Below are 21806 nucleotides of genomic sequence, written 5' to 3'. Positions count from 1 at the left end.
TGAAGTATATTAGCTAGATAAAAACTGAGTTTGTAGCTGAAAAAACTACCGCCAGAGTTATTATTTGGGGAGTTGTTGCATTACAACAAATCTCATGATCGTAAGGTCTTAAGTCTACTTTCACAGTAAGCCTAAAGAATCAGCTGCCAAGCGAGAGGCAGTGACCTGAGGGTTTCTAGTGACCTAGACACTGAGATGATGGAAGTTCTTTGAGGTACTCTGGTTGCTGTCCTTTCTGTGAAGTTCACGTATTGCCAGTGCAGTCATTTTCCAACCACTGCTTTCAGTACGGTTGTCCGTTTTCAGTAAATAAGCAACCGCAATTGGAATGCAATGTGAAATATGGGGGGAAAAAAGAAACATCAAGAAGAAAATATTTTAATGTCACTGCTTTTATTAGAGATTTTTTGCTGTGGGCTTAAATGACTGTACAATTATCTTCCTACGGACTTCTGCAAAATTGTGGTATTCATAGAGTGATAAGAATTTTCAAAATATTCTGCAAAGATTTGTACTGATTGTTGCTGAGTTACACAACTGCTGATTGTAAAAAAGGATGGGTGTTCATTTTTGCATGCATGATAAGAAGGAAGTATTTAATTTTCCAAGCTTCACACATTATACCGGGAAATGAGACTCCTTGTCACATGATGGCTAATCCAATCATAATAGCTGGCAACTTTTGTATACACTCCAGGGTGACCAGCCTCCCCACAGTTTTCACCCCAACTCACAATACCCCAGACATATGCCACATTTGCTGCATCAAAACAGACCAGAGGTCCTCCTGAATCACCTTTGCAGCTGTCTGTGGAGCCATCGTAAGTACCTGAAGCAAAAGAGGAAATAAAAAGCAAAAATAAGTTCATATACAAAACATGATTCGGCACGCAAAACAGAGCTCCAGGAGGTTTTGCAGGTCCATGCCACTTATTGACATAGGTTTGCAAAATGGTCAGCACTAAAGGAGGTTCCTAATCTCTTTGGTCTGTTACTTCTCATTTATTTTTAAGTCCAGGGCCTCTCTTTACATTTGTGCCTGGCCAGAAATCTCCTCATTTGCTTTGAAGTCAGTGATGTGAGTCTTGTTTTACCCTGTGCAATAGAGAAGAATTCATCCATATTGCCTATTATAGCATTAGAAGTAGTGCATAAAAAGTGAACAAAAGCAGAAGGAAAAATGGTAAAAAGATTTGTAGGCTGATTCCTCTGGAAACGAAGCTATCATAATATGAGTATGCCTATGTGTCTGCCTTTGGTGTCCTTTCTACCCAGTAATTCATTGTCCGGTTTCATCTGTGCAGAGGCCTCAAAATTATTTTCTCTACCAGCTTTATGAAAAGAGGTGGGCAAGTACCAAAAAGAGAGCATGTGAATGCTGGGATGGGAGGGAGAGCAACTGTCTGTAAGTGTCCTTGCTGCAAGGTCTTGGTCACAGTGTGGACCTTTCGCAACGCCACAGGCACAAGTATGTAGGATTCAGTGCTCTCTATAAGTTTCAGTGCTTATGGAACTACTTGTTCGCAATATTATGCTCATGAAAAAATGAACTGAGTGAAGGATGTGATAGAAACTGCTGCAGAGCTAGAGTATGATTTATGTTTTGTCCTATATACTCATAAAAGTTTATTAATTTCTAACACCCTTACTATAATTTTCTGCTTGGTTGTTTGATGCAGTATGAAGGAACCCATACTAAGCATGAGTCTCCATGTTTTTAAAAATGTAACCTCTTTCTTGAATCGCTACATTACTGATAGTTTTGTGAACTTCTCAGAGTTGGAATTACTAATCCTATAAAACAAGATTTTATTGCCTTTACTCAGTTTAATTAATATTTGCTTGTATAACAAACTCCTGTGGATACTAGCTCCTAATTTGGAAGTTTGTATTTGCATCAGGGAAGGAAAACTGACCCCAGATACCCCTTTTCTGATGATGTCCCATGTGATGCTGTCTTTGTTCCTTCCTCATAAAGTGTGATCACTTAAAATACATTGAAGGTCAAGGAGTTTAATTATGGAACTTGCACAGTAGACAAACCCAATATCTTACAAAAGTCATGCTGAATTTATCACAAATCAGTCGGCTTGTAGATTTGTTTGTTTGGTGTTGGCTTTTTTTGTTAAGTAGTTTGTTTAAACATTGCCTTTGCTTTTTGTTTTAAAGAACAGTTGAAACTATCTGCCTGTAAGGTGAATACCCATTGCTCTTTTAGTCATGTATTTGGCAATACCTTTCATTACTCGAGAAGCAAAAAATGTGTATTCAGGATCCTTATTTTAGTGCTAGGAGTGACAACTAGTTTCCTGGCCAGACTAATCTTAGTTTGAAAAGTTAATCATGTTTTTCCTGGGGTGCTGTGTGGTAGTAGCAAATGTCTAAGCAGATGAACAGTCACGTTCTAGTCAATGGGACTACTAATGGGCTCTAAGACAGGCATTTGCTTAAATATATTGCTGAATCAGAATCAAATATAGTCAAGGTAGGAAGTTCAGTGGGCTGTAAAGTGCTTGTGTATTTAGAAAACATAACGCGGAATGCATGCTGAAATTTGCCCACATAATCATAGAAACTTGGCATACTGTCAACTTAATTCTTTTTATAATAGATGTATAAAGGTGGATACGCTCCAATGGCTAGCATTTTGCTAATGCTGATACTGTGGCAATCGGTTTATTGTCTTTCCCAAGTCTAAAAGACTTCCAGCCAGTATGTCTGACCTTATAAGCAGTGGGTTTGATGATAGAGAAATTATAGTAAGAAAATTAATGCTTGCCTGCACATGCCATTCGTTTAAAAAATCGTCCTGGATACAATTCAGAACAATTCTGAAATAAATTAACATTGCCCCACTTGAGGACATATTGTTTGGTATAACCTAGAAAAGAAAAGAATAAACTTTTCTAAATTAAAAATGCTAAGTACATGACAGACACTTTAAATATCATAAATTGAAAGTTATATGTTGGCTTATCTACAGAATATAATCTTCAATATTATAAACCAGATACCTTGAACTGCTACTAACACCCCATATGAATTGCAGTACATAGGCCATATATTTCAAAATAAAAGCAGAGTGGTTTAATTGGAGTGTTAAATACGGTACTTTCATTTTGTATCATTTTCACCCTTTCCTTTCCTTGTCTTCCTCAGTTTTTTCCTGTGTTTTCCATATCAAGGTTTTCAGACACTGGGAAACTGGTATATTGTTTTCTATGACACTGAGATGTGGCTCTGATCATCCTTGTTACCTTTTTTCTAATGTCTTTTGGGGATGAGTGGACCAAATATTGCAGATACAGATGAACTATGTATTCACAAGTTTAAGGAGGTTCTCTGTTTCACACTCTGTCCGTTTGCTAGTAATTCCCAACTTTGCATTTACTTTATGGACTGCTACTGAGTATGGACAGGAGAACCCTCACAAGCAGCATGCGGTAGCTCCAACGCCAAGCTATAATCACTGTGATACAAAACAAACGCTTTCCAAATCTTTGAAAGCTTGATTACATTTAGCTTCTCTGTCTCTGTGCAACCTTCTCTGAGCTGAACGCAAACACGGCTGAGACAAGATCTGCCAAGTTTTGTAACTGTTGGCTGCAGCTCAGATCCTCTTGGGCAGGGGGCAGTGGATGGGCTGCGGCTATGGGCCACCGTGAGCTACTAACTGCCACTTGTTAAATATTGCTGTTGGGTCTCCACAGCTAATATACATCTTAGATTGGCAGAAGGAACATTTCTTATTATCAGGGTAGTTTTCAACCAGGGGTGTCCTCCAGATCAATTTACAAAGTGGCTGAAACAGCAGAGGAAGCAGTACAGAAAAAAGAACCAACAGGACAGCCGAATGTCAAACCACAGCCTATGTTTTCTGTACTGAGTGCTTTGTGCACAACTACGCTTCAGCCTTTTCAAAACAAAAGCTCACTGCAACTGGAAAACACTGGTTTATACACAAAGATATTCCTGTAGTAAGCACTAAAGCAAATACCTTTCTCTAGTCCCCATCCAGAAACCTTGCATGTGTCACCAGTCTTGAACATATACTCTGACCAGGGGATACAGGCAGGTATGATGTTTTCCAGGGAGCATCTTCCTTTCCCAAAACCTTTCAGCTCCAGCAGAGCAATGTCATTTTCATAAGTTGATGCATTATATTTTTCATGGATTATCACTTGGTTTAGTCTTAAAGTGTTTGTCTCTTTGTCATACATTATTGTATCCAATAGTCCAATCCAGATGCGGTATAGATGAACTCGATTTGCTCTAGAAAAAAACCCAGTAAAATAAAATATGTTTTGATACTTAACACAAGCACTGTACATTTCAACTAGCTGTAAACCTTTGCATTCTATCAAAGTTTCTCTAGAATAAAAAATCATATTGTATACATATAGTTTCTTTCTGGACTTGACGTCCAGGTTTTTCTGAAGCGTAGCAAATGCAAGGCAGCTGACACTTACTGCTAAGTACTGCAACTAATACAGAAAAAAATATTAAAGGCCAGCCTCTGTGTTTAGTGCTGTGACATGGAGAAAACAGGCATTTATGCTTCTCTGATCTCAGGTGAAAGAAGAGTGAGCAGATGTGGGTGGGATGCTAGGAGTGGCAAATATTCCCTGTCTGCTCTTGCTTGTTCTGGGGAATATGTGACATTGTCAGAGGACAGATTCTGGACTTCCCTCAGGTGGAGATGGGGAAAAGAGGAGGAAGCCAGTCCCTTGGATCTCCCTTTCAGGCAAAGTGGTTACAGTGAATCTTTCCTGCCTGCCTACTATATGACTGAAGAATGCCATGTCTCTTCAAACTCATCGTTACTTTTTCATCTTTCTATTCACTGCCAAAATGTTGTACTTTCTCTGAATCTTCCCCATCAATGTGGCTGAGTAAGTGTTTCAAATTGTTTTATTCCATAGGCAAATAGCAATTAGCAAAGAGGTAGCTGAGAAGGGCAATAATATCCAAATCATCTTTCTGCATTGCAAGAAGGAAATAAGTTCCCAGTTTGTTGTTTTTACCTGACGCAGTGCGCAGCAGTCAGAATCCAACAGCCACCAATATAAATGCCTCCACAGTACACTGTTGCACCTTCACTGCCGGTTTCTTTAATTGCCACTTGCCAAGGGAATTCACCCTGTTCAAGCAACAAACATCCAAATAATGTGAAATCATAATAATTGTACTATTTTTAGTGCATGAAGGAAAACACACTTCTTGGTATCACCTCATCTCCTTGACCGTATCTGATTGTAAATAAAAAATCTGCATTCCAGAAATTGTGAATTGGGCTCCATCTAATTTAAAGGATATATATTCTAAAACGCATTAATTTTGTTCAATATTCTGACTTCATGTGATGCCTTGTTCCTTCCAGCTTTCTGTCATGAAAAGCTTTTGTAGCCAGAGAAACAGATACAGAATCCAACCTGGTAGGACTGAGTATAGCATTTTTTACTGTATTCTCTTTCAAATGCACAAATTTAAATTCCATTTTGTCAGAACTGTTAGTACTAGCTATAGTATTAAGTATTTTGCTGAATCATTTCCAATGTGTACTTGTACTGTAATGTCTTAATTTTGTAACTCCATATTTTACTTTATAAACTGTGTTTCTCTTTACTTTCATTCAGTGTAATGCCACTACTGCTGCAAAACCTGAAATTAGCATTGTAGCTGATTTTGTTATTTCTGTACATTTTAACAGAAGGACAAAAATACCCATTCACATTGATGCTGAATGGACTCATATGTGGTAAGGTTAGTATTTTTTACCTTTCTTGCAGTCTTTCCACCTATGATTCTTTTCCGTCGAGATGATGTATAGTTTGTAAGACCGCAGTGTACTTGGGGAAGAAGTGTCTTTATCATTTTTCTTTCTTTAACATAAAGGAAAAATGTGTCTCAGAACTCAGGCATCCATTCTCTTTATCTGGAGACAGGTTTATCTTTATCTTGAAAATTTGAGTGCTGTGAATATGCCACAGCTGAAGTAGCAGGAAAGCAAAGACCAAAAATTTTGGCATCTGCTTTTGCTTTAAAAATTGCTTGTGTCTTAGCATCACATTACTTCTCTCCATTTTCCACTTCTGCTTGCATTCAGGCAAATAATTTTAAATCAGTCCCCCCAGATTTCCTGAGCATTTACCTCCACCAGTTGCTAAAACATGCAGATGTGGATCCTCAGCCAGGATGAATTGTTACGGCATTCTTGAAATTAGTGGAAAGCAAGACAAATAGTAAGCCCCAGAGTGTATATTACTAAATCACAAAGTCCAAACATCTGAGTTCTGGATCCCGCCAGCTGGCTGGTAGCTGGAAAGCCACTAATAAGAGAGTATCACAGAATGACAGAATGGTTGGGGTTGGAAGGGACCTCTGGAGATCATCTAGTCCAACCCCCTGCTAAAGCAGGTTCACCTACAGCAGGTTGCACAGAATCGCGTCCAGGTGGGGTTTGAATGTCTCCAGAGAAGGAGACTTCACAGCCTCTCTGGGCAGCCTGTGTCAGTGCTCCATCACCCTCAAGGTAAAGACGTTCTTCCTCATATTCAGGTGGAACCTCCTGTGTTTCACTTTGTGCACATTGCCCCTTCTCCTGTCAGTGGGCACCGCTGAAAGGAGCCTGGCCCCATCCTCTTGACACTCGCCCTTAAGATTTGTATGCATTGACAAGATCCCCTCTCAGTCTTCCCTTGGCTAAACAGGCCCAGCTCCCTCAGCCTTTCCTCACAAGGGAGATGCTCCAGTCCCCTCATCATCTTTGTAGCCCTAAGCAGCTGTATGTTGCTGTTTTTGGACGATTAGTTACACTTACCTTCATCCATACTGTGATTTTCAGCACCTTTGTCTTTGCCTGTAGCAGAATAATAAAATACTAAAAATATTGATAAACGTTTAAATGTCTTCTGCTGCTTGAATATAAGTGTGTGTGCCAAAATTGTGGTACACATTTGAAATACATAAGGGCACACCATTTCACACGGACAGCAAGACTCTCTCCATCTGATGCCTGCTGTTTCCTCTCCTACTAGGCACTGTTTGGCTGCCTCAGCCTACAAATGACCTATTTCCAGCAGATACCCATTCGTTACAAGATGACATCCACCCTGCTTTCCAGGCATAGGGAGCCCTCCTGCAAAGAAACCCCGAGAGACGGCCTTTTTGTTTTGTTGGTTTTCAATCTCTAAAGTGGTAATCCCATTCTCCTCCAGAAGGAAACGGCAGAAATTCTTCCTGCTGCCCCATCAACCTGTTGGCACTTTCTAAAGCCCAAAGGATCATTAGGTAACAGGATTTTTTTTTTCCAGTTTAGGTGATGCTGTTGTATACTGTGTGCCTCCTTTAACAGGGTAAGGGAGGGTATTCAACATGAGAGGTAAATTGGATGTTTCCTGAATCTGGTTTGTCAGCTTTTATTCAAACAAAATGCCCATTGAACTCAGTTCCTAAAGGGAGGGTTGGGTCTGCTCTCATGTTACTGCCAGTAATGTTTACATTTAGAGTTCAGTTTACCCTTACCAATAGTGTTTACTTTTTGGCTTTAGACTTTGTCTCTTATCAGAGCAATGAAAAATGTTCTAATTTCAAAACAAAACAAAGTCTTTTCAACAGTGAGGGAAACATCACAGAGGAATTATTATATTTACAAGCTAGCTGAATCTTTCATCTGTGAGGAAAATATTCCTGCCTGCTCTGTCTATACTTTCTTCACAAATTGGGGATAGCAGCGTGATAGATGGTCACGTAAGCAAAAGACATAATCTGGTTTAAGCCTCCCGAAACGTTATCTGTTTCTTCCTTCCTTTATATTTCTTGCTATTCTCTTCTAGAAGGGAGGAAAATTACATAACCTTTTCTTCCTACTGCACATAACAAAACATCATGAAGACTAGAACTTGCATCCATTTTGGTTTTGCTAATCTGTTAAATAATGTAATAATATGCATTGTGTAGTCTCTAGTTATAACTGAGCATAATGAAAGGAATGAAACAAATAACATCTTTCAGAAGCAAACCTGCACAAAGAATTCGAGCTTCATCCTCTCCTGTGAGGCAGTCAATTTCCTTGTTACAGACATTCTTATTTGGAATACAGATATTTGACCGACAGTGGAAACTGTTGTCTCTGCACTCTGTAACACAAGAGAACTACATCTGTAAATCACAGGATCATATGGTTCAGCAACTTCACGTAGTTAGAGAGCTTTTTAAAATATAAACACAATATAGTATTCCTGTTATGGGGAACTTGGCTGTTCATAAATAGGTAACAAAAACAGGCTCTGTAAGTGTAAAATTAAATAAATATTTGGCTCTCCTCACTTCACAGTCTTCAAGTTTAAGATATAGAGATGTGGATCTCTTACCAGTTACCAGTTCAGTACTGTGCTTCTGGAGTGGTACCACTCCTTATCAGTTTCATCCACGACACATGCCCACGCTCAACCTTAGCCAAAGGACCTCCAGTTTTGCCAGCAATATCGATCATTTCAAATGAGGAATTTATGGTGCTTGGGTCAAATTTCCCCTCCAAAATTAGAGTCCAAGCTGGCTTTTGGTTGACTGAGCTAAATGCCTAAATGCAGGGTTAGGAATCAAGACTCCTGTTTTGAAGATACTAGATTTAATAACGTCTTTCTTCTAAAATTCCTGAATATATGAAACGTTACTGTAACTTCTACTGCGAACTCCCTTCTTTTTAATTCTAGTGATCACTTTGTATGTTCTCAAAAGCAAAGCAGTACCTGAACTTATGGCAGGGTTTCTTGAGCTACTTTATAATCTTATGTGAATCTACTATTTAAGGATATATGTCTTTAACAGAAAATAAGATAGTTCTCTAAAAGTATCCAGATTTATATCAGATAAAAGTATGATGCAGAGAGCACTGAACTCAGTTGAAACAAGTCTTTTGATTCCAGGAACCAGTTTTCAGCTGTTTGGTCAAGTGGAATCTGAATAAATGTCCTCTAAATATGTGAAGCCATAGTTCTCTATTTATTTCTTTTTCTAAAATGCTGTGACTGCATTTCCATGATTATTAGATTAAGTTTACTGACAGTTGTAAAACTACAAAATTCAGGTTATTTAGGGATAGTGATGGGATTTGTAACCCACATTACCATTTGGCACCTGAAACTCAACTTCTGAAAGTATTCTCCTGCATTCAGGTCATGCTAGATCCATTCCTTGTTTCTAATAAAAACTGTTATAGCTGTAATTGCAGATGTTGAAAGAGTGACTGCTCATGAACAAGCAATGTGATGGGAACTGTTCACAGATACTCTATGCATAATCTTGCATTAGTAATAAATTTAAGAGAGATCTTACTTTGGTTTAAAGACAGTTCATTGGAAAAACAGTGTCTTTGTTTAATTACTATTGATTTTTCCCAACTAAAAATACATTTCATTCTAACACAGCTTATTTTTTTGTATCAATGTTTAACAGTCTCCTAAATAATCTCATTATATTTCCTCATCCTCTGAGGAAATCCAGATTCTCACAGATCACTTGCCTGCCTCAAAAAAATATATTATGCCTACTTTTTTTGCACTTGCGTATACATAAACTATGGTTAGATTGCTTTACTGTAGTGACTTATCAGAAAAAAGACTTCAGCTGTTACATGACTGTAAAAATTATTTGGGGGTGATTTTCTGCTGAAATGATTTTGAAACAGCTGAGAAAGGAAATAATTACCTCTACAGCACAGTTCGTCACTTAGGTCTCCACAGTCATTGATTCCATCACAGGTTTTATTCAGAGGAATGCACTTCTTGTTGACACAATGAAACTCACCATTTGAACAAACTGCAGCACAATGAAAGTGAAGTTAGCGTGGAAATGCCTATAGGGTCACAACTGCCCCTACAGAAATATTCTGCTTGTGCATTTTATCCTATCAGTTTGACCTATCAACAGTATGGCCCCAGTAATGTAAATAGGAATCCCTTATTGTTTTAATCACCTTCTCATCAAGATTAAATGTGACCGGATTTTCCTCCTCCAACTTGCAGTAGCCTGGCAAAAGGGAACTTCATTTCTTCTAGACAACGGCTAAACCAGAAATGATCAGTTCAAACCCACTGTAAATGATTCAAGTGATTAAGATGATTGATGTTCCTCCTCTACAAGGAAGTTGTCAAGAGTCTGTGAACTCCTATTTTGTGGCATAAGAAAAAACTGAGATGATTCATAGCTGTCCTAACTAGCAGCATCTCAGGCTGATGCTTATCGGTGCCAAAGAAGCCACTACAAAGAACAGGAAGCTGCTAGAAGTCAAGAGGAGGATTTGATTCCTCTTATATTGACAAAAACCTGAGGAGTACCAAAACTCCCCAGAAACATGAGCAGTTCTGCTACAGTAACGCTTGTCTGGCTAGAATGCTACTAGTGTCCTAATTAATCTCCCTCACAGACAAAGCAGTGAGTAGGAGGTTGTCACCTGTCTCCTCACCAGTTAGCCCTGGAGAGATAAGACTTGTGGGGTACCATATACCTTGGTACCCTTGGGAAGGGATGGGGGAACAAACAGAACCATGGGTGAAATACATTTACTTCTTGGAAATACCTGTAAAAATACTTCAAGAGCAACAGTGATTTTCCAAACTCAAGATTTGTCTTGATGCAAGACCCTTCAATTGTCTTAAAGCCTACAAAATTATTATTTTAAAAAATCAAAGGGTTTCAGTGCAGGTTTGCTGTGGCTGAGAATTCAGCAAGCTAGGTCCTAATTATTTAAAATAAAAGTAAAATGTAAGAACTCCAAATAGATATAAAATTAAAAAACTACTAACCTCTGAGATTTTCATGGCACTGGAGGCTAACAAATCCCTCATTACTGTCTCTTGATTTCATCTTTATGTGACATTCAGCAAGACTTGTCTCTAGGCCCCTGCAAGTTATTTGCAGACAGTGCAGTGAATTTAGGGCAGATTCTGTGATGCTGGGATTGGCTTGGTAATATTCAGCACCTCTGTGAAGATACAAATAGTAATAACACATTATATAATTTCACAATGGATTGTCCACTGTTTTTATTGTTTAGAATTTATATGATTTTCCTCAGTGTTAAAGAATTTTGGTCATGGCTAAGAAAAAGAGCAGACTTCCTATGGAAGCATCTAGGGTCTGCAGACACAGATGAGATATAATTTTGAAACCATCCTGCATGGGGTCAAGTATCCTTGATGTCATCAAAACCAATGCTGACCGAGGAAGCTCAGGCCACTGCAAGGCTGGGATTAATAAATTTTATCTCTGTTGATTCCTCCTAACAATGTATGTGTCCCCTATCTTAAAGGAATATGAAGTAAATGGGTAACTAGAGGCTTACAATGGGACTCCAGGGCTGAATACTCCATCCCAGGACAAATGCTTCTCTGCTATCTAAAGAGAGACTGATCAGAACTAGGAAATATTTGCTTCTCACCTAGAGGGGACAATTTAGGGCAGTGCAATAGCATGCTCACTCTCCAGGCAGGGTTGGAGAGGCAGCCCTGTAAGTTAAATTAGATGTATATGTGTAAAATTGTTATTATTATGTACAGGATATAGAGTTGATTTTTTATGAGGAGCTGAATGTGCAATTCAGGTCATCAGTGTGGTCACAGGAAAAAGAACAAGCTCTGTGTGGCTTCAGCCATCCCTGGGGGCAAAGCAAGCAATGGCATTGGGGGCAAGGCGTAAAGAAGAAAAACATGTTCTGGTTCTTGTTAGTCTGGCTGGTGCAAGTGGCAAAACAGAGCTATGCTGTGTTGTCAGCTAGTGTAAGAAACATTCCTCTGCGTACAGGTTATTGCTCAGAGCTACCTGGGGATGGTCCATCTATGTATTTTGCCTTACACAGACCTGAGAGAAAACCTCTGCATTGGTCTTCAGCTTTATTTTAAAAGTAAACCAACTATGGTTTGTATAGTTGTAATCCGCAAGAGAACACAAAAATCTATGTTTTGGCTTTGACTCTCAGATGTCAGTTTAAGCAGCTGTGTCATACTATTGTAGCTGATACACTGTTGATGAGTTTTCTGTCTTAACTGTTGGCTGACTGTGACTGACACTTAGATAAACATTGCTACTTTTTCAGATACCTTGCAGTTATCCAGACATAAATTCCCCAAACTTACAAATCAAAGCCAAGGTGCTTGCAAGCCACATTTGCTTCATTCATAGTCCACTCACTATCACATACAAAAAATTCGTTCTTTTGATTCACAGGTTTTACCCGAAGCAAACTTGAATCTCCATGGTCCACAGAGACTGAAAATGTTTCTAAAACAAAAAGAGAAATAAAAAAAAAATCCCTCAATAAAATTATATTATATAGATGTATGTAGTGGAAAGACAGCACAGAAACAAATCAGGACTAATTTTATATTGGCAGCCAAAGTCCATATAGAAAGAACAGTAGATTGGGAATCAAGACGCTTCAGGTACTATTCCTGTTTTTTCTGAGGACTGACTTTGTGGCTTTGAGCCTGCCACTTTTTCGAAATATACCAGTTTAAAGACAAATGAGGGTAATGGTTCCTACCCTGTGAGAGTACCTGGAGGTCTACCGAGGAAAGGTTGCATCCTTAGTATAATGACTTTCATTAGAGGACTTTCGATAACCAATCAGTAACACTTCCAAGTGGGATGGCCAGATCCTACTTGTGTTACCTGTGTAGCAAAACCTCCTCTGTTTGCAGTAGAACTAAGGTCCTGAGCTAACTTCGTGAAGCCGTATAGACAGTGCACCAGGAACGTACAGCAGCTCTCCAGGCCTTTTCAGTGGAATAGGCAGAACTGAATTTTGCCACCCTGAAGGTGACGTGCTGAGCTGCTGCTTCTGTGGGGAAAGGGGAGTGATGGCACTGGGACAGTCTGGGCAGGAGAGCCCTGGGCTCGGCTTGCCCCTCCTGCTGCGTTCAGTGGAGGTGGGCTGGAGGACAGGTAGCAACAGCAACTGCTACTGCTAAAAGAGGCCAGATGCCTAGTTAGCTGGTGCCATTTATCCTTTGCACTCAGGTGGAAGTTGAGCTAAAAAGCAGCCTGGTGTAGCCTAAAAAGCAGGTGAGAACAACACCAGCTTGTCAGTGTACAAAGCATCACTGGTTTGCAGGGCAATAGCTTTCTATTTTGATGAAACCCAGTGTTTAGATGACTGAGGTGAACATGGCTTACCTTCTCCCCATGCACTCCCACACACACCTCAGCAGCTTGACTCCATTCCTTGGACTCTTGCTCCTGTGAGGTCTGTCCCTCTCCAAAAGATACCCTCTCCTGCTGTGCCTCCCACCATACTCAACATTCTGCTTGGAAACCTTTGAGCTCTTTCCCATGTCTATTTCTTCTCTTTCTACCTGATGATTTGAGCAACCTACCGGCAGCAGGGTGACCTGGGCCTGTCAATCACTTTATTTTTATGAAAATCAACAAATACTGCCCATTTTCAATCAAGTTTCATTTTCTGTTTCATGTTCTTACTAGTCTAAGGAAATGTATTTAACACACTTTCTGAGCTGTAAATTGTAAGCGTCTCCTTGGCCACAAATGACTGACTGATATATTTTGGAAAAGGAGGTGTTGATACCTTCAGGCATGCATTTTCCCTTGTGCAGAAACTTGGCTTTGGGATGTTGACACTCATAGCTTTTTAGGTGACAGTAAGTATAGAAGTACTTTCCATTGGTAGAACAAACTGAAGAGCCATTCTTTGGGCATTGGTAGGGAAGCTTACAGAGGCATTTTCCCTCCACACATCGTTCCCATGGGTTACAAAATACTTTCTCACAGGACTTGTGTGTGTATTGGTTGCTTAAGCATTCTTCTATGAGGTACATCTCTTGCTTAGCTGGCTGGGCAGGCTCAACGTGATGAAACTGGTTTTCTTCAGCATTAGACGCCGCATTCTACAAGGCACAAAATAAAATAAAAGAAGGGAGTAAGACTAGGACCTGCATCAAGAGTTCTGCAGATCCCTTTAGTAGTTTCAACAAAGTGTTTATTCATAAGCTTTTTCTTATCCTACAAGCACAAAGGTGCTAAATATCATTCGTAGGGTTTATTCCCTTGTCTTTGGCCACCTAATCTTTCCAGTTTTTCTGAACTTTTTTTTTCTTTTTGGATCATTCACCTGGTGTGATCTTCACTCTTACTGGTCTCCCACAAACTTACACTCTTCACTCTTGAAACAGCTGGAGTGCACAGCGGATCATAAACATTTTTTAAGCTGATGGTTTATAACACACCACAGCAATGGGATTGTAAGCAAATCAAAATATAAGGGGACTTAAATACCAGAAAAATAAAAAAAATAGCAACTTGGTTTTGTCTGAGTTTTTTTTTATTGCCTTAGTTGGTTTTAGGTTTAAATATCACCTGTATATATTTATGAACTACACAGAAGCAAATAAAGAAATCTAAAATTAATGACTGTTCCACCGTGTGACTGCTGAAGTAGCAAGTATCTTAAAGAAATCTGAAAATTAAGTAGCCTTCCTTATCAGCTCTTCTCGTGTATCTTGCACAGCGGTGGATTTGCAGTGTGGTTGCTGGTCATTTTTGGACTGCAAGTACAGATTCGGACCTTCCATCCAACTGCCTCTACGTGAGTCACTCTGCACCTGCATTTGTGCAGCTCTCTGGTGACGTTGTTACTGGCTAAATGCTTTTGCTTACTAAGATCTATGGGTAGGAAGAATGTTGAAACAGGAAAAATACATATGGATGGACTTTGTGTAAAAATGGGAGAGAAAAATTAGTCCTCAGATGTGATTTATCACCTTTGTCAGCTGAATCAATAGAGCTGAAGTTTGAAGTTCTTATGAACAAATCCTGGCCATAGTAAAGTCAGTGGGCATGTTTTGGGGGCAGAATTTAATCCAGCAAAGCCCCTTTTAACGTTTGTATAATCTTATTAAATTCTTCCTGCTGTTCTCAGGTCAGTAGAATCCAAACTGTGAGCCAGATCTGGCTTAGCATAACTCCCATATTATATCAGGTGTCTCTCCCGAATAGGAACAAAAGGTGCCGAATTTTCTCTGAGGATTTGGCTAAAAGACTCAGGGCATGCTGAACACTCAGCCCAGATGGGCTTTCTGGGACACTTCTGCCAGAAAAGATTCCACAGCAAACCTTCAGGCAGTACGACAGACCATGGTGCCACACTAGAAGACTGTAACCTCATTTCTCAAAAACAGTGGGCAGGGAAAATTGCACCTTTCTGTGGTCAACCACGCTTGCAAATTAGGTTTAGGACAGGAACGCGATTAAAATATTTTCGAGAAGCCTGTTTGTGTACACCCCAAATAGAATCAACACATGAAAGAGAAATAGCGAGCTTCAAACATTCAAGTTGGGCTAAAACAAATGTATGAAACACAAATACTATGAAAGGAAACGAAGAAATCAACTAGTTTTGCTTTTATAACAATAAGCTGCTTTTTAATGTTAAAAAAAAGTTACTGCTACCACAATAAAACAAATTCTTACCTCTGATCCGCAAAAACAAAAGAGAGACAAGAAAACTGGGATCATTCGCATGATGAAATTTTATCTCTCTGTGTAGACAAAATTGATCTGGCTGCAATTCTTTTGAATGTCAGTTGTTAGATTTGTGTTTAATTTTTAACTTTTTGTAGTCTTTTGAAGTATGTTTAGAAATAAAGTACAGGAGCCTCAGCTGATCAGCCCGATCTCTGTAAAAGGATCCCGCCTCAGTTTAACTGGTTTTATTGTTAAGCCCAAGATGAGACAACAAAAGTAAAGCCTTAAATGATTAAAGGAAGCAGTTACTAAGGATGCGCATTTCCTTTCTTTTCTGAGGAGACAGGAATCATCACGCTGGCTCTCCGGGTCGCGGGCATTTATCTTTGCCAGATTATTGTAAAAGATGCACGTGTTTTATATAAAGGGATATTTATGTCTTCCTATATGGGGGGGGAGAGAAACACTCGCACCCACAGCGCGTCCATGACACCCCCCGATGCAGCGCAGGCTCGTGGCACAGCGTTTTGCACTGAGCGCTCCCAGGTATGTAACAAGTGCGGGAGGTGCCCCGCGGGGCCGGCTTGGGGGGCGCCCGTCACCAGCTCCGCCCAGCAGCCCCCAGCAGCCCCCCCGGGCAGCCTGGCCGCAACCCCCCCCCCCCCCCCCACCCGCCGGGGCAGCGGCGCTCGCTCCTGCCAGCGGGGACCGGGGGCGCGCCGAGGCCACGGGCACGGGCGCGAGCGCTGACACGTGCCCACCAGGAGGGGCCTGGAGCGCGAGGCCAGGGCAGCCGTGCCGCGCTGTTGTCACGGGCGGCCGCTGCGCGGCCCACGACCCCCGGCCCGACCCCGTCCCCCGGCCCGACCCCAGCCCCCAGGCCGCCCCCACCGGCCCCGGCCTCCCCGGCACACGGTGCGGAGGCGGGGCGGGATAGCGCCGCCGGCCCCGGGGCGTGCCGTGCCCAGAGCGGAGAAGCCCAGCCCCGCGGCTCTGAGCGCCGCAGGCTCCCTCCGGTAGCCCTCGGTGCTTGCTTGCGGCCGAGCGAGCCAGCTGCCCACCCCGGCGGCGGCTTAAAGCGCTATAGGCTACGCCGCGACCGCAGGATGCCTCACTCTGGACTCCTTTTGCGACGGTGCCGGGCGGAGGTGCCGCCTCATTTACGGCAGGCGGCCCGCTTTCCGGCGGCGCGGGCGGTTTCCCGGCGCGGTGCGCGCTGCAGACGCGGGCGGCGGGGACGGCGTGCACGTGGAGGTCGGGCTCGGGGCGCGCGTGGGGGCCCGCGGGAAGGGGACGGGGCTGCGAGTGGCCGGCGGGTGTCCCCCGGTGTCCCGTGGCATCGGGGCTGGCGGCTCTCCTGCCCCGCAGCCCCGAGGGCCGGCGGCAGCCCTGCGGGAGGGCCACGGGGGCCGGGGGACAGGTCGCCCTCCGCGGGGAGCCCCGTTCGGGCGGCGGGCGGTGTCCCTAGGCCCCGCGGGGTGCTCGGGACCGGCGCTGTGGGTGTGCGACCGGTATGTTACGGCTTTGCACCGCTCCTTGCCGGGGCTGGGGCTGGGGCTGCAGTGTCACATTCACCGCTCATACCTGTGGCTGGGAACCAGCCGTCGCTGCTCGTCGCTGGCGTGTTACGGGCAGGCCGTGCAGCGTATGGCATCTGAGGTGTAACCGGGTTTTACACGTGATTGCGTGTTTCTAGTGAGGCCTGAAACGGCTAACCATTAAATTAACAAGGCTGTCATGAGACTTTAATTTGTGCAGGAAATCAAATGTGAAATCTTTTACGTCTAAACTGATTTTTGTCCACAATTTAGGAAGTAGCAGAGAATGTCTTTTCGTGGAAGAGGAGGTGGAGGGGGAGGACGAGGAGGAGGAGGAGGAAGAGGTGGCTTCAATCGTGGAGGAGGTGGTGGTGACAGAGGTGGCTTTAATCGCGGTGGACGAGGTGGCTTTGGACGGGGAGGCGGACGAGGAGGCTTCAACAGAGGCGGATATGACCAGGGGCCTCCAGAAAGGGTAGTCTGTAAGTTACATAAAAAGGTTATATTTACTTAATTTAGAATGATTGCTCCAGATCTTTAGCTTATTCGTTCTTTGTTTCAGTATTGGGAGAGTTCATGCATCCATGTGAAGATGACATTGTTTGTAAATGTAAAACAGAAGAAAACAAGGTGCCTTATTTCAATGCCCCAGTGTACTTGGATAATAAGGAACAGATTGGCAAAGTGGATGAAATCTTCGGACAGCTGAGAGATTTTGTATCCTTCAAAAAAAAGTGTGACGTACAATATTTGTTTTTTAAAGACTGGTTGGTTATAAAATGGAATTTCTCTAGGGTTTTAAAATAGTTCTGGCTTGGCTGCCAGTTAGATGTGAACAGCCACAAGTCTAGCTGCGACTTTTGGTGTCAGTAGGTGCCTCAACCACGTTAAGTGCCTGTCTTAAAGCTTTTTGAATATGACAGAGTACCTCATGTCAGGCAGAGGTTTTCAGTACTGGCAGGTTTCTTTTGGATCCATGGTGGTTGTAGGTGTTACTTTTTCTAGCTACCTGACCAAATTTTCTGCTATAGGTTACTCACCTATAACACAGTTAGTTCAAGCGAACAGTTTGGGGGTTTTTTTGTGCATTAGGGGACTTTAATCATGTTCCAGCTTATTACTTAATTACAAAGGTGAGTTTGTGCTCGGATGTCCTATTGCGCATTGTCCAGCTTACTACTATTTAAACTGCTAATAAAAGTGGGCTTGTGCTAGGATGTCCTCTTGCAAAGCAATCTTGTTGAGGCAGAGGCACTGGGTCCATTCTGTTGTCACTGCCAGACAGACAAAATGCATGACAGAAGCAGGTCACCTGGTGAACAGCCCTGTAACGTGGCAGTAAGACCTAGCCTGTGTTGGTTGGTTGAGCATCAGTAACTAGCTGCATGCATTTTCCTCTCCCCACATCAATGTGAAGGTTTAAATCACTCTCATGCTCTGAATGTATTTACTTTTCATATTGGAATTATTTGAATTTCAGAAACTTGTTTTCTCCTACAGTAAAATTGTGGGAAAATATGTTAATAGATTTTGCAGCTCCTTGCTTCCTCATTTAAACTTAAACTTTTAATTAGGCAGAGTTGGCCAGCAGCTCTTTTTGATCTTAGGAACGGCATACCAAAGTCCTTGCATACTGGAGAGCCAAAGGATTCCTACAAGACTGCATGTGGGGTTATAGAGAGCATTTGCCACCTTACTGTAGGATGAGGCTGGGCATGTGCTTGGTCCCGCAGCCGCTGCTGGCTCTTAGCTTTCCACAGCTGGGCAGTTGTACCACCCAGCAGCACTAGCAGAGCTCTTGAAGCCTGTGAGTTGTTCCAGATAAGCCTTGAGGTCACCCTGGAGCTAAAGGGATTGTCACTTCCTATACAAATGTTTCTTTATAGTTATGTTTTTATGTACTCTTTCCACTAATATACTCTTCCTTATGCCTTAATACATGGAAGGGAAAAATTATTTTGCCACAAAATGTTGTAAGTATGAAAAAAAACCCAAGGAAAATGTGGAAATAGTTTCTCCTGATCTTTTAATTTTAATTTTTCATTTGTGGTGATGATGTTATCTTCATTTATAAAATAGGAATTTATATATTTTTATTATATATATATTATATAATAGAAATTTATATATATATAAAATATAAAATTTATAAAATAGAAAATATCTGATTGTGCCTTTCATATAATAATAAAAAATCACATTTTCTAATGTTTTTATACATGCTAAGTTCCTTAATGAAACTAACAGTATTTTTCAGTGAAACTGTGTGAGAACATGAAAGCCTCGTCATTTAAAAAAATGCAAAAGGTTAGCCACTCTCAGTAAGAGAATTCTACTGTGTCATCAGTTAGATAAATCTGTCATCAGATAAAACCTTTATTAAGTTTTTAACTTTAAAAGCTAGTTGTCCTTTGTAAACATAAATATTAATTTCCTCATACTTTTCACTTTCATATCTGTCACATTCTTCCTTCTCCCTCCCCTGCAAAAAAAGATGTAACTTGTGCAGATGCCATCTATGTTTTAGAAACCTTGTAACACTGTGATTTATTTCTTGCATGCTGTTTTTACTTGGCTATTTGCAGAGGACAATTTGACATAAAGGCTTAAGATCAAATTGTGGATATTTGTAAAGGTAGAAATTAATCTGCTGTTTAGCTTTGGTGTTTTCAGCCCCAATGGAACTCTCTTCCTACAGTTTTACATTGATCCAGCAAAGCTGCTTCCCCTTCAGAGATTTTTGCCAAGGCCACCTGGAGAAAAAGGTGCTCCTAGAGGAGGTGGTAGAGGAGGGCGTGGCGGTGGACGTGGAGGAGGAAGAGGTGGTGGTAGAGGTAAGATCCCAAGAATGGAAGCTGCAGAACATTGAGGTTTTTTGGTGTGGCGTGGGTTGTTTGGGTTTTTTGTTTGGTGTTTTTTGGTGGGTTTTTGTTGTTTTGTTGAAGCTGTAGCTGAGTACTTGAATATCAACAGTAAGAAAAATGTTATGCATATTTCTGTTTGATGACTCAATGGAAGAGGTAGTGATACCTTTCCAATTGCAAAACCTAGGCTTCTGTAGTAACGGCTCCAAAGCACAGGGAGGAGAGTATGCTGATTTGTAACAAAGACAGAAAGCATGACTACTAAGCAAACTTGTGGTAAAAGGTTGTAGATATTACACACTCAAAAGTGTAAGTGAAAGCTGTATTTTCAGTATGTTCTTGTTTAGACAAAATATTTGAAATGCAGTGTTTGAGAGAGGGGTAAGTGACCTGGTACATCTCATCCTTCTTTGTTTTTTGAACATCATCTGCGATATACTCCTCAGTTAATGCGGAATTTAATTTTTTCTCACATCGCAGTTTCTTGCCTCTTCTCCCTACCCAGCCCCCTTGCAGTGAGGCACAAGTGTTCCAGAGTTCTTTGTTTAATTTGTTTTAATGCTCTGTTGAGCTGTAATTAATTATTAATAGTTGTAATCAATTTTTTGCTCTCATGAAATAAGTGTATCATGGAGTTTTGTTAGTGTCTTTAGTATTTTTGACATTGTATATTCGATACTAAGCAACACTTAAGATGTTGCAGGTGTACATTGTCTCTTCTAGGGACTTAGTAGTTGACCTAGTTGTCCATCGATTGATGATGTTCTTTTCCTTTCAGAAGCTGTCAGTGAAATAACTTGTTATGCCTAACAGAGAATGTATATGCTCCTGAAAGTGTAGTTTCTTTCCTATGTTTAGGAGGATTTGGAGGAGGAAGAGGTGGAGGAAGAGGTGGAGGAGGAGGAGGTTTCAGAGGAGGAAGAGGTGGAGGAGGAGGTTTCAGAGGAGGAAGAGGTGGAGGAGGTGGCTTTCGTGGTGAGTGTGTGGTTTTACATTTAGTAATAAGAATGGCTCCTGGTTTCTAAAGCTGTTAAATACTAAACAGAATGTTGTATCCTTTATTCACCTACAGATGTTTATGGTTTTGTGCAAAAAGTTTCTGTGCATCACAGTAGCTAGCTTAAACTGAAGCACAGCATTCTGTGTTTTTTTGACACTTGTGTTAAGGCCATGCTAGTTTTTTGCATCCAGAAAAGACTGTGATGATAAATTATTCTATCAACTCATTTAGTGTTATGTATGTAATTTTTGTAATTTATTTGCTTTAAATGCATCTAAGATGTAATTGTTCAGTGTATTTTTCTTCCCTCTTAAAATAGGAAGAGGACATTAAAAATGGAGCCACGAGTATCTGCCCACTGTCTTACCATATCATCTGCAGAAGTGAAGAACAAGGAAAAATATCTGTCAAGGACCATGAAAAAGTTCTTTTTGTAAAACGAACTTGAAGCTGTAAAATAGCAATTATTTTTACACTTAATGACTGTTGATCAACGCATGAGGAGAGCATAGCCCCAGGTGAAGAACTGAAGATGCTCAGAATATACTTGAACTTTAACTAACCAGGATTCAGTGGTTTTCTTAAACTGTTCCTGACAAGTGACGTAGTCAATACTTGACTTCATGTTGGAGTTTGGAGTAACCAATCGATTGAAATGTTTTTCAAAAAAACCCTACGGGTTCACTACCTGCACATTCGTTGTTATGAATCTGTTACCTATGTGTGACTGAATCCTCGTTGTCATCCTCTTTTTATATTGAATAATCTTCTGGATTGCTTTAAAGCAGACGTGCTGTTTAAACAACCTTTGTGAACCTTTTTTTAACAAACTAAACTCCCAAAATTTTATGTTGAGAGATGTATTTTTTTATTATAATAACACATACAGGGAAAGGAAGATAGCAAAGGATATTTTGTGGCTTTTTC

At 41.1% G+C, this 21806-nt stretch overlaps 2 protein-coding genes and 1 long non-coding RNA gene across 5 annotated transcripts in view; 2 read left to right on the top strand and 1 right to left on the bottom strand.

The window, feature by feature from the left end:
• LOC129783887 (uncharacterized) overlaps window positions 1-21806 on the top strand; it is a 177995-nt gene that overhangs the window by 12188 nt on the left and 144001 nt on the right. The window lies entirely within an intron of this gene.
• Window positions 375-15615, bottom strand: CFI (complement factor I). 3 transcript variants are annotated; one of them, XM_055796892.1, is made up of 12 exons: window positions 15484-15615; window positions 13583-13901; window positions 12135-12279; window positions 10806-10984; window positions 9709-9819; window positions 8009-8138; window positions 6821-6861; window positions 5779-5882; window positions 5025-5140; window positions 3998-4272; window positions 2780-2881; window positions 375-829 (listed from the first exon to the last, which is right to left on the bottom strand). In XM_055796892.1, the coding sequence occupies exons 1-12, from the start codon at window positions 15532-15534 to the stop codon at window positions 612-614; spliced, it is 1791 nt and encodes a 596-aa protein (XP_055652867.1). In that variant the 5' UTR covers window positions 15535-15615; the 3' UTR covers window positions 375-611. The 3 variants fall into 3 exon arrangements, with proteins under 3 accessions (XP_055652867.1, XP_005238098.1, XP_027643510.1); XM_005238041.3 differs by having other exon boundaries at window positions 6821-6859; window positions 8022-8138; XM_027787709.2 differs by lacking the exon at window positions 6821-6861 and having other exon boundaries at window positions 8022-8138.
• Window positions 16591-21728, top strand: GAR1 (GAR1 ribonucleoprotein). Its single transcript, XM_055796896.1, has 7 exons — window positions 16591-16731; window positions 17289-17497; window positions 17578-17732; window positions 19263-19322; window positions 19714-19849; window positions 20738-20854; window positions 21199-21728. Exons 2-7 carry the CDS (start codon window positions 17302-17304, stop codon window positions 21210-21212), a joined length of 678 nt encoding a protein of 225 aa, XP_055652871.1. The 5' UTR covers window positions 16591-16731; window positions 17289-17301; the 3' UTR covers window positions 21213-21728.

Source organism: Falco peregrinus, chromosome 2 (genome assembly GCF_023634155.1).
Source record: "Falco peregrinus isolate bFalPer1 chromosome 2, bFalPer1.pri, whole genome shotgun sequence".
Taxonomy (NCBI): Eukaryota; Metazoa; Chordata; class Aves; order Falconiformes; family Falconidae; genus Falco; species Falco peregrinus.
This window is presented reverse-complemented; position numbering and strand designations above follow the sequence as displayed.

What these genes read in the sequence shown, in the direction of transcription:
- CFI (XM_055796892.1), bottom strand. Translation starts at nt 15,534, where the DNA reads ATGCGAATGATCCCAGTTTTCTTGTCTCTCTTTTGTTTTTGCGGATCA. An exon ending in AAGCACCTTGGCTTTGATTT is followed by an intron (nt 10,985 to 12,134) that starts GTAAGTTTGGGG and finishes GTATCTTCACAG; the next exon opens with AGGTGCTGAATATTACCAAG. An exon ending in TGACGAACTGTGCTGTAGAG is followed by an intron (nt 8,139 to 9,708) that starts GTAATTATTTCC and finishes CTTGTGTTACAG; the next exon opens with AGTGCAGAGACAACAGTTTC.
- GAR1 (XM_055796896.1), top strand. Translation starts at nt 17,302, where the DNA reads ATGTCTTTTCGTGGAAGAGGAGGTGGAGGGGGAGGACGAGGAGGAGGA. An exon ending in TCGGACAGCTGAGAGATTTT is followed by an intron (nt 17,733 to 19,262) that starts GTATCCTTCAAA and finishes TGAAACTAACAG; the next exon opens with TATTTTTCAGTGAAACTGTG. An exon ending in CATTTAAAAAAATGCAAAAG is followed by an intron (nt 19,323 to 19,713) that starts GTTAGCCACTCT and finishes CTCTTCCTACAG; the next exon opens with TTTTACATTGATCCAGCAAA.